The following is a 16427-nucleotide window of genomic DNA, read 5'->3' as shown; positions in this document are numbered from 1 at the left end:
CATCTCGCAGTTGTTTGTGAGTGACCCCCTAGCACCTCGATGAAACAGGGAGACGGATAGTCCGTTTTCTAGATGAGGAATGAAGACCAAGGATCGTGGGGAAGTAAACTGTCCTGCCGCTTACGGCCGAGCATCTCCAGGGTGCGGAGTGTGTTCCCTTACCAACAGACCTGTGCCGCGAGAGTTCTGCTTCTGCGGAGGTGTAGACTGACGCTCTGTGAGTGAGAGGACTGCTGAGGCCGTCGAGGGGTAGGTGGCTGCACCCTCGTCGGACTGGCACCAGGCCTCCCCGCCCCACCTTCTGTCCCCCACACTTCACGGTTGGGGACTCACCCTGTCAAACATCCGGTTCAGCAGCCTCGGAACCACCGGGAAGATAGTGGGCTGAAGCGTCTTGAGGTCATCCATCAGAAGCCTGATGTCTCCTTGGAAAAATCCTATCTTGGCTCCATGACACAGCATTACACACTGGGGTGGAGACAGATGACAAGCTTCAGTACTACCAGGGGCTCACGCACCAGACTCAGAGCAGGCCAGCCTGCAGCATTAGCGTTTCAAACCAGCTTCCAGAAGCCGTAAGGCTCCCGAAATACGGGTGCTTCCTTTAAAAATGTGTCGACATTGACTCGCCACTGGACAAGCATGGAAACGGAGTGTTTTCACCACCCCAATGCCACAGGAGTTAGTATGAACCTGGGTTGGGGGGTGGGGGCGGGCAACCTCTTTCTGATGGTAATGAGAAGGGTTATCTGGGGCTAACAAGCAACATCTGTTGGATGAGTTATATGTTATTTTACATACCCCAAATATGTTGAACTTGAAAGCTTATTTATTCCCCAAATAAAAACCTGTTGCCTCCAGACCAGGCTTATTAAGATCTCATTTCCTTTTTTTTTTTTGGATCGAAGTCAAATTTTCTGAAAAGACACTGAATTATCTTGGGTCAGGACTCCAAGTAGCTGGCCACAAGATTATCCCAAATGTTGCTTTCCCTATGGCCTGCCAACTGTGCCGGCCACCCAGGCAGACTACACAAACCATCTATCTGCCGATCTCAAGTTCAACACACAAAAAAAGTTTCACCGGGTGGTGGGGGCACCTGTTGTGGTGCTGTGTGCGTTTGTGAGCCTCGCACTGGTGAGGCGGGAGCTCTCTGGGACCTGGGACTCGCTGCCTAGGCTGGGCTGGCTGACCAGAGCTCCAGAACATTCTCACAAGGGAACAAACTCAGGTCTTCACGCTTCCAGAACAATCACTTTACCAACTCAGCTATCTCTCTGCCCTTGGTCAGGTTTTAAACTAAGCGCATGGTTGTGTGCGCACAGAGAACCCAGACGAAGGTCAGGTAGACACCATCTCCCTCCCGGGGGAATATGGGATGTTAGTGAAGAGATTCAGCTAAGTTGTGTATCAGTGAGAAGCACAAAGAGGGAGGCATCTTCCATAACGGGTGCCTCGGAGACATCGGATTCAATGAATTAAAACATTTCCTTTAGAGCTGGGAACTAACATGGAGACCCACAGCTGGACCCCGCGCAGAGCATGAGAGACCTCGGGACACTGAGTCCTAAGAGGGACGTCTCCACCAAACCCCTCCCATCAGCTCAGGGAACTCAGTGGATGAGGAGGTGGAAAGACTCTAAGAGCCAATGGGGACAGAAGGCTCCAAGGAGACAAGGCCTTCCAGACACAACGTGACTGATGCACAGGGAACTCGTGGAGACGGTGGCAGCATGCACAGGGCCCGCACCGGTCTAAACCAGACGGCGCCTCAGCACTGAGGGGACCTGGGCAAAGGCCCCCATCCCTAACCCAGAAGCTGTCTCCAATTGACAACCACTCCACAGGGGACATTAGTTCTCTCCAGTGGAGTTTCACTGGAGATACAGATCACACCAAAAGGATATACAAATCACACCATGCCCAGAAGTAGATGGTCAATACACAACCGAAGCAAAGGTATCTTTTGGAGATGTTCTGTCTCATAATGCTTTGGGAATCTTTTTTTTTTTTTTCCAACTTTACTTGTATTTTGCTTATCCATTATCATTTGCTATTTTGTGTTTATATGGGTTTGTCTGTCTTGTGTATGTGTTTCTGCTGCTTTTTTTTTCCTCTCTGTGTGTATCTGTTTGCTTTATTTTGGTTTGCTCTTTTTTTCTTTTTCTTTTTTAAATTGGCCTGTTGGTTTTCTAAAGAGAGAAAGAAGGGTAGAGTTTGATGGGTGGGGAGGTGGGGAGGATCTGGGAGACGAGGGAGGGGAAACAGTGGTCAGAATACACTGTATGAAAAAGAAAGTTATTTTCTTTTTCTTTTCTTTTTTTTTGGTTTTTTCAAGACAGGGTTTCTCTGTGTAGCTTTGTGCCTTTCCTGGATCTCACTCTGTAGTCCAGGCTGGCCTCAAACTCACAGAGATATGCCTGCCTCTGCCTCCCGAGTGCTGGGATTAAAGGTGTGCACCACCACTGCCCAGCGAAAGTTATTTTCAATTAGAAGAAAAGAAAAAACCTTCTTTTAATAGCTCATCTCCAACTGTGTGCTTATGGGCATTCTTTGTTCAAACTCTCAGCTTTAAACTGCAGGGTTAAAGTTCAAATTCCCAGTTTGGACCTAGAAGAAGAATTCCTATTCTTTCCAGTAATCTGCCGTGGCGAATGGAGCTGAGCGGAGAACCGTGCGTGTGACGGTGGCCGCGCACCATACTCACCTGCAGCTGCTGTTCATACATGTGTGCCAGTGGCAAGTACGAGATCTGTGTGTCACTGGCATTCAAGGTCAGTGTTCTCTGCAAGACACAACAACTTAGCAGGGCGCACACAGACACGCGGGGAGACACGGTCGATGCCTACCTCTACAATGGTCTCAAACATGTGGGCCAGAGGCAAGAAAGATATCAGAGTATCATCTGGGGAAGCGACGAATGCGCTCTGAAAGCAAGGACACCAGCGAGAAGAGGAGAGTTAAGACTTCCAGGATGAACCCGTTTTCCCTCAGAGCGGGGCGCACGGCCCCTCAACACTCGCCACAGACTACTTCTGCTCACGTCTGCCATGCTTTTTCTCACCAAGGAACCGAAAGTGACTTTTTAAGGAGTAGTCCTGGGGATGGCGGCAGAGCATGGCACGTGCCAGGTAAATGCTCTGACACAGACCACATCCCCGTCTCAAAGCGACACCAGCCAGAGCGGAAGTCGCTCCTACTCACTCAGCGCACCCACTTGGGAATGATTTTCCCTTCTGTAAAGAAGCTCGCCCGAACTGGAGTGTTGAGGGACCGTGTGCCCCACCTGCTTTGGTTACAACACCCCACTACCAGGTAGTTCCCCTGCCCCTCGAGCACCGTCAGACCCGCGGCCGCCGCCTGACAAGACAGCACTGTTATTGCAAAGGGAAGGGGGAGAATGGGTTCCCAGGCTCTTTCCTTCCCAGGGTCAGTGCTGCTACCGGGTGAGCTGGATCCATGTTTTTACCTAACACCTCCCTCCAGCTCAGGAAAGAGCTCCACAGTGTTTAATGCAACCTCAAGTCTGCCTTGAGGAGACCTGCTCTCCTATAAAATCCTGACCAAGAGGAGCCTATGGGCCGATGAAGTGTGGACGCCTAGTTTTCCTCAGAGTGGGCCTTCTTAGGGTGGGCGCAGTGCATGTTATTAACACGAAGAAAGCCTGCCCATGCAGCTGCAGTCATATCTATCAGAAATGAGGGGTGTGTGTGTGTGTGTGTGTGTGTGTGTGTGTGTGTGTGTGTGTGTGATCTGTACTACTTTCTAGGTCATATGCTCTTATCCCCAAAGCTGGATCAGTTTTAGTAACAATGTAACCCTAAGTGGGGTCACTGACTATGGGATGGGTAGGCTATAATTTAAGTTCAATCTAAAAATGTTAGAAATGCATCTCAATTAGTATTTCTTACTGTGACATTGCTATATAATGAGAAATCAGATCCAGTAATATCCATATATGCATGTGTGTTTATATGTATGTACATGCGTGAGTGAGTGAGTGTGTGTGTGTGTGTGTGTGTGTGTGTGTGTGTGTGTGTGTGTGTGTGTGTGTGTGTGTGTGTGTGTGTGTGTGAATATGGACTGAACCCAGGGCCTCGAGCCTCGAAAGCTTGCTTTCTACTGCTGAGGTACTTTCCCAGCACTCATACTTTGAAATTTCTGAGATGCCACCAGGGTCACGGTGAGAAGTTTTAGAAGTGGAGCTTGCTCCCTGATAGTGTAAACTATTTTCAGTGACATTCTGTTGTCATTTAAGTGATCCCTGAAGGCCTACGGGGAAATTCAAATTTCACTTTGGTGGGGCATTCAAGTGTTGAGCTTTGTTTATACAGCAGACCCCCCCCAAAAAAAGGGACCATGGAGTGAAATTAATTAGAAGCACCCTCAAAAAAAATCCGCCTTCAACAGCCACCAAAGAAAGACGTCCGCTCCCCTAAACCCTGAGGTGCAGACAGCCTCCTGCCACAAGAAGCAGGGCTGCGGGATACTCCCAGGAGCCTGCAACAGCACACTGTGTTAGACGTGAGAAGAACGTGCCTTTGCAAAGATAAGCATGCGATCTATCTTTGGAGTTCCAGACTGAACTCTGCTCCCTCCCAAATTCACACTCAACAGTCCCAGGCCCCAGGTCTCGAGAACAGGGCCCTGAGATGACTGGATTTGGGAGTAGGCTCCGACCCAACAGCCTGGGGCCTCATGAGAAGAGGAGACACTGGAGCACCCAGAGAGAGGCAGCCATCGGCAAGCCAGGGAGAAAAGCCCTCACCAGGAACCAAACTTGCTGCCAGCTGGTCCTGAACTCTCAGCCTCCTAAACTGGGGGGAATAATGGGCTGTCGGGCTTTGTTAATGGCAACCCGTGCAGACTCCGACCTGTGAACAGAAACCTTCAGATGACAGGACACTGACTGGAGTCAAAGTGACCACAGGGCAGAGCGGTGATTCCCAACCTTCAGCTGGCTTTAAGCTTCGCTGGTAACGTAAAGAAATTCAGTTCCTAAAGCTAGAGTAAAGACACTGGGAGGCCTCTCCTTTGTCTTTTCCAAAAAGCACTTATAGAGTGACATCCCCACACGAAGGCCACCTCGAGTTCCACCTGGTGATGCATCCCCATGTCATAGGAAGGCTTACAGGACTGGGTCCACAGGTAAGCCATCTGAGAGAAGGCGCTCTGGGCCTGATTTACATCTCAGTGCTCTTACATGCCATGTGGACCTAACGGGGAAGAGGAGAGCTTTGGGTCTTTCTCTCTTGGGGCCTAAGAGCAATCGGTGAATGTGAAGACCCGGATGATCCTCTCAAGAGTTACCTCTGTCGCCTTTACGAAAGCTGAACAGTCGCTCACAATGTTTTGGTGAGTGATCATTGCTCCTTTGGGGTTGCCTGCAGAGCACAGAGGGAGCAGAGTGAGGTTAGATACCCCAGCCAAGAACCCCAGAAACCCTCTACCATTAGGGCCTCGGATGTCCTTGCTGGATACCCACTGGGGAGCCCAACGCTGAGTAATATCACATTTCTGAGCAACCTAAGATCCCTTCAAGGAAACTTACTATCAGGAAATCACTGTAAACAGTCTTCATTAAGGTCTGTATGTGCATCAACAGGAGAAATAAACTAGGGATTGTATTCAGCAGAGTACCCCGATCGAGTACATCTGAGGTCACTTTCAGTGAGCACTGAACTAACTACAAAGTGCTCTCAGATTGGGAGACTGCCTCACGGAGCAACAGGATGACGTCACTCAGTCCACTTCTGTCTCTTGCTTTCCTGAGCCTGTCTATAATTAGTCAATACATTACCCCAAAGGCAGGCAGAGAGCACAGGCTTCCAGATACTGCTTTGAAGCAATTACATCTCAAAATGTACCTGTAGTTCCACTTGTGAAACAAATTATTGCAAGATCTTCAGGTGCTGGAGGCTGAAGAAAATTTTAAAAGAGACGGGTTACATCAGAACAGAATACACCAAGCCATAAGGTATCACCCTGCATTTCCAACAGTCTGCAATATGACTCGGAATTGCAAAGAACAAAAGGTTGTAATTCAGAGTAATCCAGAGTGCTTACCTTGGGTTTCTTCCTGTTCACTTTTCCAAGGTCCTTAATTAGAGGAGAGAGAGAGAAACAAAACCTCAGTGATAAGATTTTCTAACTGTGAAGAGTAAAGTCAGGGCTATGGAGATGGCCCAGTGGTTAAGAGCACTGGCTGCTTTTCCAGAGGACCTAGGTTGGATTTCCAGCACCCACATGGCAAAAACAGTCTGTAATTCCAGGTCCAGGGAATCTGATGCCCTTTTCTGGACTCAGCTGCTGCACATCTATGCTTCTCAGACATGCATGCTGGCAAGCACCCGTATACAAAAAAATAAAAGACTAAACTCCTACCAGTTCCTGCCTTTACTGCAGATTTCACTCTGAGCTGGCTGAAATACCATCATCTTCAAATTAAATGAATTAGAACAATGCTAATGAACAAAAGCCATTGTATCTATAGTTCTAGGAAGACATTTTCCAGTTATCTGTCTCTTACATGAAACCATTACATAAATGGTCTTGGAAATAGGATTGATTCCAAAGACAGCAAAATCCTCTGCACTGTATTTTAGGCCCCTTCCTTTTCCTATGATGACGTTTAACAAAGCCTTGCTCTTGGCCTTAAGCAAAGACCTGCCGGTCCTCAGCACCCTATCCCACGAGAGAATGCACTCCCTGAGCACCTGACTCCACCTCCATGACCTCTTGACAGGTAGAAACACTCTCTGCCCTGTTAGTGAGGCTCAGTTACCCATGCTCCATACATGGGAAGGAGGACTGAAACAGGCTGCGAGGAGGAGGGAGGCCGCTTCTGGCCTGGGCATTAGAACAGAGCATTGTTCTAAGCTCTGTCTCCAGGCACAGGTGTTCTCTGTCTCCAGGCACAGGTGTTCCTGGCACAGACTTCTGCTATCAGGGATGTGCTTCAGTTTACCTGCTTGAGAATGCATGTGGGGTGCGTTGGCATCCCCCATAAAATGGAAATTAGATGGGCATGCTCCACCTAGCACACTTTTAATCGATTTAAATTACATACATCATGACCCAAGGTTAAAAAACAAGAACACTGACGTCTAATTAGGAGTCAACTAGGGTTGGGCACCGCAGCCCACACCTATAATCTGAGGCAAGAGGACGGCTTGAGCCCAGGAGTTCCAGATCAGCCTGGGCAATGTACAAAGCCACCAGCTTAACACATGACAACAACAAAAACCACTCCACAGTCAATAAGGAACTAAAGCATAGCACTTCTGCAAATTATTTTCCCAATGAGCTTCATTGCCTTTACTGATTTCTACTCATCCATTCACAGTTTCCTCCCTTTTGTTGTTGTTGTTGAGGTAGGACCTCACTCATGTAGGGCAGGCTGACCTCAGAACAGCTAGGTAGCTGAAGATGACTTTGAAATGACCTCCTCCCTCCACTTCCCAAGCTGCTGGAACTACAGGCATGCACCACCATGCCCAGCTAATCTGTTCTTAAGTGACTTCTAGAATCTTCAGCTGATGGTGAGTAAGATAAAGCCAGAGTCACATGCAATTTGCTTTTAATTTAGGAAAAGAAGCATGACCTCCACGGGTCCATTACTTGGAGTGACAGCTTCAGAGCCTTAAGTCTGTCTTGTTATTTCTTAGGGGGAAAAAAAAGGCAACAATTATTTTTGAAAGTGGTCATTCTAGGTGAAAAATGAATAAAACTGAGTTCTAGTGAATGACAAGCCTACTGGAGTACTTATGAGTAATGGAGTCTGTTCCCAATAATAAATATGGATGGGTAGATGGATCCTGGGGGAAAGTACTGCTGAAGTAGATGTGTTAACACCTTAACCACAGACTCTTTAGTAGGAAGAAGGGATATGGCTGTATGCTGTATCACTCAACAGTTTGTATGTCTGAAATGTTCATAACTAAAACAGATGATGCGAACATTCCAAAATGCCTATATCCTACCTTGATGCTACAAATATATGTATTAATGTAAATGGATATAAGTGTAAATGACCTCACAATCAACCATGATGTGAACTTTAAATTCTTCTCTTCTCATTTTTGTTTACAAAATGTCTAAAATGCATAAATGACATTAAGCAGGTGAGTGTGAAACAAGATTTCAATATAAACTCCGTACTATAATTGTCATTCATTCATCAAAGTAATGTTTAATTATAAAATTACCTCTTTCTCATGCAGTGGTTTTTTTTTAAAAAGGCAAAAGAAAACAACGATGTGCATGCATCTCGGAGGAGGGACAGAAAAGCAGGTAGGGAAAGAGATTTCAATAGGATGAAAGGAGACGACAAGTTTATAAAACAAAAACACCCCAATGGAAGATCTGGGTAAAAAGCTAGCTAAACTCTAATGTAAAGACGAAGCCTAGGCAAAAATGCATATGGAGCCGTTCCGTATGCTGCATGGGTGCAGGTGAGTGCATGCATAGTTGCATGTCGGTGTTGGAATAATGAGTTTCCCTCTGACTACTGGTTCCCCGAGAAAGGCCCCACAGACCCTGCTCTGTAGCCTCCAATTTTCTGTAGAGGAAGGGAAGTAGACATAAAGAACTAAAACCTTATTTCTAACAGTGTCTCAAAAAGAGTTCCATCTTCAGCAATAGTAGTGCAGTGTGATGGACTACCTATGACGCACATATAAAAAGGACCTCCTGCTGGTCTCCTTGCTTCCTAACCTAAGGCCAGTGTTGGGGTCAGATCACATGCACACACACAACACACACACACACACCCCGCCCCCCGATACTCCTAGAACGGTTACTGTTGAAGTTGTGCTTCAGCTGAAAATAAACCACATCGAAAATAAAAACAACCAAGAGATAAATAAGTGAGCTGTGCCAGACAGTTTCCGGTCAACATGACAGCAGCTAGAGTCATCTGAGAGGAGGGAACCTCAATTGAGAAAAGGCCTCCATAAGATCAGGCTGCAGGCACGCCTGTAGGCATTTTCTTAATTAGTGACTGATGGACAGAGGCCCCGCCCATTGCATGGGCTGTGTGATTGTTTGTGATTGTATGGGATTGTGTGATTGGGACACATAAGCCATATAAACCTTTTCCTCCCCCAAGTTGCTTTTGGCCGTGATTTTTACCACCGCAACAGAAGCTTAACTGGGCCAAGCGACTCATTCCTGTGATCCCAGCATTTGACAGACTAAGGCAAGAAAACTGCTACAAGTTCAAGGCTAGTCTGAGCTCTGCAGTGAGTTTTAGACCAGTCTCAGCTATTAGAGCAAGACCATCTTAAAAAACCAAGCCAAACAAAACAGACAAATGACGCAGCATGCAAGTCCAATCCTCGTCTAGTGGGAAGATGGGAATTTGTCCCGTGTCTTTAACATGACTGACCAGCACTGGGATGACAGCATCACTGGGTACCACATCCAACCCCTCGGAGAAGCAGGCCATGTGGAAGGACTCACCTCCAGAGCCCTCAGGCTGATGATTTCCACCCCACACTTCTTGCCTCGTTCCACCAGATCACTGCCATAGGAGTCCATGATGACTATGATTTTAAGGCAGGGAGTTAGCTTATTTTCTACACCTTCTAACAAGAGTTTGGCCTTCTCTGACTTGTCAGCGAAAATCACAGCGAGTTCAGCTGTAAACGAAGAGGTGGTGAGGAGTGAGTCCTGGGAGGTCAAAAGCTTGACCGGAATATATGACACACACATATGAAACATGCCAGAGTGATGCAGATTTAAACGTGAAACTCCCCCCTCCAAGCAGATATACGGATGCCAAGTCACCGAATCTGAACCCACACCTCGGACAATGGTCACACCAAGGTCAAAGACGTACCTTTGTTCACTATGTAGGTGATGGCTTCGGCTCCAAGGGTATCATAGAGTGGAACAACCACCATCGAATAAGCAAAGCATCCCTGCTCGATGATCACCCACTAAACAGGAAAAGTCACAGAAAGAAAAAAGTGACGTCTGGCCAGAATCATTGCAAAGGGCAATATGCGGCAAGTCAAACCGGAAGCATCTACTGTAGCAAAATGAACATTAGCCTGTCTACCACTGTGCACACCGGGTACCAGGAGAGTTCAAAACAAATACTCGCTCCTTCGTATTGTCTATTCTTGCAATCTTCTCCTTTTTAAGTTAGCGTACAAAAATCTGTCTCTTGTTAAAAATCAAACTGCAATCTGCCTAAGGAAGGGAGGCAAGTGTGTGAAGACAGGACCATCACAAGACAGACTGGCTTAGAGAGCAGGCACCCGCTGCGGCTTCTAGACGGCTGCGGAAACCTTGGCGGGGAGAAATCTGAGTGTACCTGTTGTAACGGGGACACAATTGGAGCATGGGGGAGACAGGGAGAGAGAACAGCAAGGGACTTGCAATATCTAAGGCCGTGAGGCCAGTGAGTAAGCAGGCTGGACAGAAGCCTGGAGGCATGGGCGGACAGGAGTGAGCCTGTGCCACAGGATCTGCTCTACCCCGTGGGCCACCCGGAACTCCTAAGGTATTCTGGGCGCCCAAAGGCTGTGGGGTTTGAGGAACGCCATTCCCACAGCAGTACGGAGTAAGGTCTGAGACCTGGGAGCAAGAACACCTATCTGTCAAATAAGAAAGCTGTCTTGAAAATAATTCTCCCTAGAAAAGTGACCAGGGCAAGGGGTGATACAATTACTGCTTCTCTCGCCACTAACCTCAGCTGCATAGCAACTCACTGATGTCCCCAGACTGGTGTCACAGTCCTCTTTTCTCTTACAACTCTTCGAGACACCCCTTTAGCCCAGCTGCACTTTTCTAACGACACCACAGGATGCTGACCACAGCACAGAAAAGGGTAGAGCTGCTGTGAGCGAGGAGCCACTCGGTCACGTGCATGTGGCCTGGATCTGGGACTGCGCCTGTGTTATTAGGATTTCCTCCAAGACTCTACTCAGGGGCTCTATGTCCAGAAAGCACGTCCTGGATGATCTCCCACAATCCTTCCGTGTGTCCACACTTAACCACAGTTGAGAGAAAGCATCAGTAATCTATTCCTTGAAGTAAGGGATGTGTTTTGTGGTTGTGGGTGGGTGATAAAAATTCTACTGAGGCAAAATTTTAGGCTGTGTTTCTGAGATGTGAAAGGAAACTGAATCATTCCATGAGATTAAGCACAGGCCAGCTGTGGACAATGCTGCTTCTTGGCAGAACGTGAGACTCAGTCTAAGAAGATGTTCTAATTTATGAAAACAGGACACAACACAGGGGTAGCAGATCCCAGAAGCCTTTCTGGACATAAGAAGATATAAAAATAAATTTGATGCTTGAATTTTTCCAAGGCAGCAACTGCCTAAGAGGGACTTCCCACTTCAAGTCACTTTATCTTTAAAATTATTTGTGTGTGTGTGTGTGTGTGTGTGTGTGTGTGTGTGTGTAGGTGCCCATGGAGGCCAGAGGAGTTGGATCCCCTGGAGTTGGAGTTACAAATGATTGTGAGTCAGCTGCTGTGGGTACTGGGAAGCAAACTCTGGTCTTCTGGAAGAGCAGTGTATGCTCCTAACCACTGAGGCACCTCTCCAGCCCCTAAAGTCACTTTTCTGGAGTACTAAGCGTGAGCTTCCACAGCCAAATAACAGCTGTATACCGCCACAAAGGCCAACTCAGAATGGGTATTCATGGTATTTAAGTTTGGAAATTTGATCAGAAGAAAGGCTCAGACCTTTTAAGGAAGAAAAGTTTGCTTCTAACAAAAATATACCCAAGATTTCTGGTATAATTTATCAATAATTTATTGATGCCTTTTATCTAGTCACAGAGGTAGCCCTTGAAGAGAGACTTCTGATATGGTATTTTGTTTCTAAGAGTTTTGCTGATGACCCGAATTAAGAAAAATGTAAACAAAAAAATTATGGGGGCGCGATGGTTTTCTTTTTCTCTTATTAAAGTTTAAGAAATTCTCGGTTCAGGTTTTCATACCTCTGACTTTCTAAGGAAAAACCCCAAAGCCATATTCCCAGCAGAAAACAGACAGCTGCAGGCGTGAAACCATGGAGCCCCGTGGAAACCCCGTACAGTAAATGGCTCATGGTTAATACCTCAGGTCTGTTTTGAGAAAAGATGCCGATGAACTGTTCTGGGGAGGCCTTGAAACCCTTCTGGATCAGCGCGGAGCCTATGCACTGGGCCAGTTCTTCAACCTGCAGAAAGGGGAAGGGGGGGGGGCAAGCATTAGCGAAGAGCAGCATTCCCATGGCAAGGACTTCAAAAGCTCACCAGATGACGCCAGTGTCTCAGCTGCAAGCAGAGCTATTCAGAGAAGGGGAGCTATGCCTTTTCAAAACTGTTTGCACCACACAAGGTTTTATTCACCACAAGGCAGCGCAGCAGCAGCGATAATGGACCTGGCCATAGGATTCCTTCTGCAAAGCAGGTTGTTCTCAGTTTGCAAGTCCCAGATGACTGCAAATCAGGACTTCCTCCTCTACCTGTGTGTTTCTATTTTAGTGCTACAAAATGACAAAGAGTAAAGAGACACTGTTTTCTTTTCTTTTCTGGTGGGGACGGGGTTGTTGCTTGTTTACAGTGCTGAGATGGGAACCCAGGGCCATGCACACTCGGGGCAAGCATTCTAAAATGACCTCCTCGTTGCCAGTACTTGACTTCTCCAGCTGGTTCAGGCTAACCTCCAATTCACAGTTCTACTGCTCCTGCTGCTGGGATCACAGGTATGTTAGCTGGCTAGATTTTTCTTTCAGTTATAAAACACTAGAAAAGTAACCAAACCCCTCAAAACCTGTCATTAGAAGCGGTTTAAAAAAAAAAAAAGACTAAGCTTTTATTTGTTTGTTTGTTTGTTTGTTTGTTTGTTTGTTTTTGAGACAGGGTTTCTCAACATAGCCCTGGCTGTCCTGGAACTTGCTCTGTAGACCAGGCTGGCCTCAAATTTGTAGAAATCTGCCTGTGTCTGCCTCGCTAGTGCTCGGATCAAAGGCATGTGCCACCACACCCAGCTAAGACTAAGTTTTTAATCTACAATCCCACATTGAGAATTTCTTTTTGGTAAATGATATAATCTTAGGAGATTTTTTTAAAGGCCTTATATGCAAAGATGCACATTTCAAAATCACCTAAAGTTGAACAAGTTCAGGGGAAAAATGAAAAATAAAAAGTTAAGTAAACGACAATAACCCCCAGAAAATGAGAGCTAGGTAGTTGGCAAATATTACAGCTCTGAGAAAGGCCCCGAGCCTAGGGCAGTGTTAATAATGATAGGGCAGTAAAAGTAGATGAAAACCAACACTCTAATACCTAAGTAAAAACAGTCACAAAACTGAGTCAGGAATGTATATCCATGGCTACCCTCTTGCCACGCCTACTCTAAATTACTTTTTAAAAATTTAAACCTTAAAAGTTAGGCCAGGCAGTAGTGGTGCCCACCTTTAATCCCAGCACTTGGGAGGCAGAGGTAGACGGATCTCTACAAGTTTCAGGGCCAGCCTGGTCTACAGAGCAGGTTCCAGGACACCCAGGGCTACACAGAGAACCACGTCTCAAAAAACCAAAACCGCCCCCACCCAATCCAGCACACAACCAACTCTGACACCAGCATCAAGACCAAAACGCAAAGCTAACAAGAAAAAAAAAAAAAAAAAAAAAAAAAAAAAAAAAAAAAAAAAAAAAAAAAAAACAAACAAAAAAAAAGGCCTTAAAACATGGAGTTCTTTATTCTCAGGAGTACTTTTAAGGCCTATCATGTCAACAGGAAAACCAGTCATCCCATCCTTGCCAGGAATCCCATTGGTTCTGGTACCTGACATCTCCCCATGCCTACCTAGGGGAACCCGAGTGGTACAGGCCAGGTGACAGAACAGCATGACTAGTTCACAAGTCTACGCTGAATTTAAGGGACTGGAATTTGAGAAATGCCTGCAATTGTTTGCAGGGCGCACTGGGACAATCCACATACATTTATGATTCTGGAAAGCTGGTCCATTTTGCTCTTCAAAAAAAAAAAAAAATACTCAAAAGATTCTTACTTACCTAAAAGTCAGTCTTGTTAAGTGAGTAAAAAGTAAACTGAGGTAAAGATCTCTACAAAGCCAGAGTCGGCTTTGGGTAAATTCAGCTCTGCGTCTCTGCCGAGCCTGGGCTGAACTGTGCAAATCACACAGCAACACCTTCAGAAACCCCAGGGACGTACAGGGTGCCCTCAACACCAATCTGCACCAGAAGCCTTGTTTCTTCAGGCCAAGAAACCTAACAGAAACAAGGCAGAGAGCATTGGGAGAGTCTGTGGAGCCTGAGGGCTGGGACACGGTGCCTGTGTCCAACACACAGTCTTGCTATAGAGACTCTGGAAGCAAGGGTCTCAGTGTTTTGAGGTGGTCTCATTTGGCAGCCCAGAGTTGGACTCGGCCTCCATATATATCCAAGGGTGGCCAGGAACTCACAGGGATCCTCTGGTCCCAACTTTCCCAGTGCTGGGAGTAGAGATGTGAGTCAACACTGACTGATTGGGGGTGGGGGGGGGGGGGGACTGGATAGAAACTGGTCTGGACTTTGGTAAAGCCAGACCGAAAGAGAGAAATCCCTCTGGTCACGTGAGTTCCACAGGCAAGGTATTATAAGGCCATCTCCCTTGTCTCTCTTAAGAGACAAATACTACCCAAGCAGAGCATTGGGCATTCTTGTCCACCCTCTGAGGAGGGACGAGGACAAATCTAGGGCTTCAATCCAAGAAGCTCTGACAGGTGCTCCTCTCAGGCTGGGGTTTATGGCTCCAAAGGACAACTCCCTCCACAGCCACACCCTCAGACAAGCCACTAAAAACTACTAAAAACGAGGAGGGCGAGAGTCAATCTGTGCTGTTCACGAGTGTCACGGGATTACCTGGCCCCGGAACAAGCAACAGTGGAGCCCAGGGACAGAAAGCCATTTCCTGGACAGCTGTGTAGGAAAAAGGAAGGCAGCTAAACTGTGCTCACAGCTGCGCCTGCCCATCCTGAGGCCAGACCGGAAAAGCAACAACAGCTTGATTCTGTGTGTGTGATCATAATGAGAATTAAAATAAATAAAATAAATAAAAGGTGACGTCTTCCTGCTCTGAGGCCCACGACTCTCAAACTGTGATTCAGACAGTTATGGCCGCTGAGGAGTGAGGACAAGAGGGCTAAGTGTGCGGATATCCAGATCCTAGCTTTAGGGTTACACAGACAGGCAGGGGTGTCCTCTGAACATCTGGGCTCTTCCCTATGGCCGCCAAGGGGTTAAATGTCACACCCTGAGGAGGTGGCCAAGGACAGTTTTGAGGATCAATGAACAGATGCCAACATGTCCACGGCACACCCGGCTCTGGTCTGGTTTCTGCTACTCACACTATGTGAGCGTGGGCAAAGACATTCCCAGGGCATTTTCCCCTCATCTATAAAATAGGGGGACACTCCAAATCGGGGTTTCTGAGTTTCCTAGCACCCCTCAGGCAAAGACATCCTAGGCAGGCGGGGGGGGGGGGGGAAGTAGAGAGAACATTTGCTTCTAGAGATTTCTAGAATTATCTAAAGAGTTATACTTCCCAATAAATCCATATAGGTTGCCAATAAAGTGCTTTAATCTACCCGTTAGTTAGACTTTCCCAAGATTTCCTCTGCTCTGTTTTTCCATAGATGCTCAGTGGCGTTCCCAAAGTGCTGCCCATTTCCTGCCCCAGCAAACTTTCAGCAGTGTGCTGAACCAATCCACAGAGCCATTCTTACAGATGGAGTCTGAAATGGACCTCGCAGGTACATGTGCTTAGACACTTGGCCCCCAGTTAGTGGCAGAATTCTGGAAGAGGCAGAACCTTGTGGACATGAGGCCTAGCTGGTGCATAAAGGGTCACAGGTTTAGGCTAGCCCTGCTTCAGATCAGGGCTTGGTGCTGCAAGCCGCAAGAGAACGTAATGGATATCAGCCACTATCACAAAAGCTACTACTTGGAAAGGTCAAGGACTTCTCCAAAGGTCAAGCCACGGCTTAAGAAGTCTTGGTGATATTTTAGCTTTTGTATATATATATATACATATATATATTTTGTATATATATATTAGCTGGTTCCTAAAATGATTTTCTTGTGTGCTTCCAAGAACTCCTAACAGTGTATTTATCTAAAATGCCTATCAAGCATCCAAGGCCAAACGAAACAACACCTGTCTCCTAGGTCAGGTGGATCGCTTTATTTCTTGTGCAATTTAGTGTGAGACCCTCCTTTCTTACAACCTTACTAATAGACCCCTAACTTCTTACCTAACCACTTCTCGGAATGTAGACTGAGCACATAGATCCCCTTTCTGATACACTAACAGGTCATTAGCACTCAGTTGACCTCCTCTTTTACCACTGCTTGGCTTTCAGATCTGCTGAGATCTAACAAGCTGCATAATCCGCTTGCACAGCCGGGCACCAAGCCTT

The 16427-nt window shown here is 46.8% G+C and overlaps 1 protein-coding gene across 7 annotated transcripts in view; it reads right to left on the bottom strand.

The window, feature by feature from the left end:
- Nucleotides 1-16427, bottom strand: part of Acsl1 (acyl-CoA synthetase long chain family member 1) — a 69485-nt gene that overhangs the window by 11651 nt on the left and 41407 nt on the right. For 6 of the 7 annotated variants that reach the window (XM_037211727.1, XM_037211728.1, XM_028881182.2 and 3 more), the window contains exons 5-12: nt 12078-12179; nt 9842-9941; nt 9463-9641; nt 6067-6099; nt 5868-5919; nt 5311-5384; nt 2850-2927; nt 334-468 (exon numbers count right to left, since the gene is read on the bottom strand). In XM_037211727.1, the coding sequence (XP_037067622.1) occupies nt 334-468; nt 2850-2927; nt 5311-5384; nt 5868-5919; nt 6067-6099; nt 9463-9641; nt 9842-9941; nt 12078-12179 (753 nt within the window). Of the gene's footprint in view, nt 1-333; nt 469-2707; nt 2786-2849; nt 2928-5310; nt 5385-5867; nt 5920-6066; nt 6100-9462; nt 9642-9841; nt 9942-12077; nt 12180-16427 lie in introns of all 7 variants that reach the window. The other variant, XM_037211729.1, reaches the window with a different exon arrangement.

This window comes from Peromyscus leucopus, chromosome 17, assembly GCF_004664715.2.
Source record: "Peromyscus leucopus breed LL Stock chromosome 17, UCI_PerLeu_2.1, whole genome shotgun sequence".
NCBI classification, from domain to species: Eukaryota; Metazoa; Chordata; class Mammalia; order Rodentia; family Cricetidae; genus Peromyscus; species Peromyscus leucopus.
The sequence above is the reverse complement of the archived record's forward strand: the minus strand, read 5'-3'. Positions and strand labels throughout refer to the sequence as shown.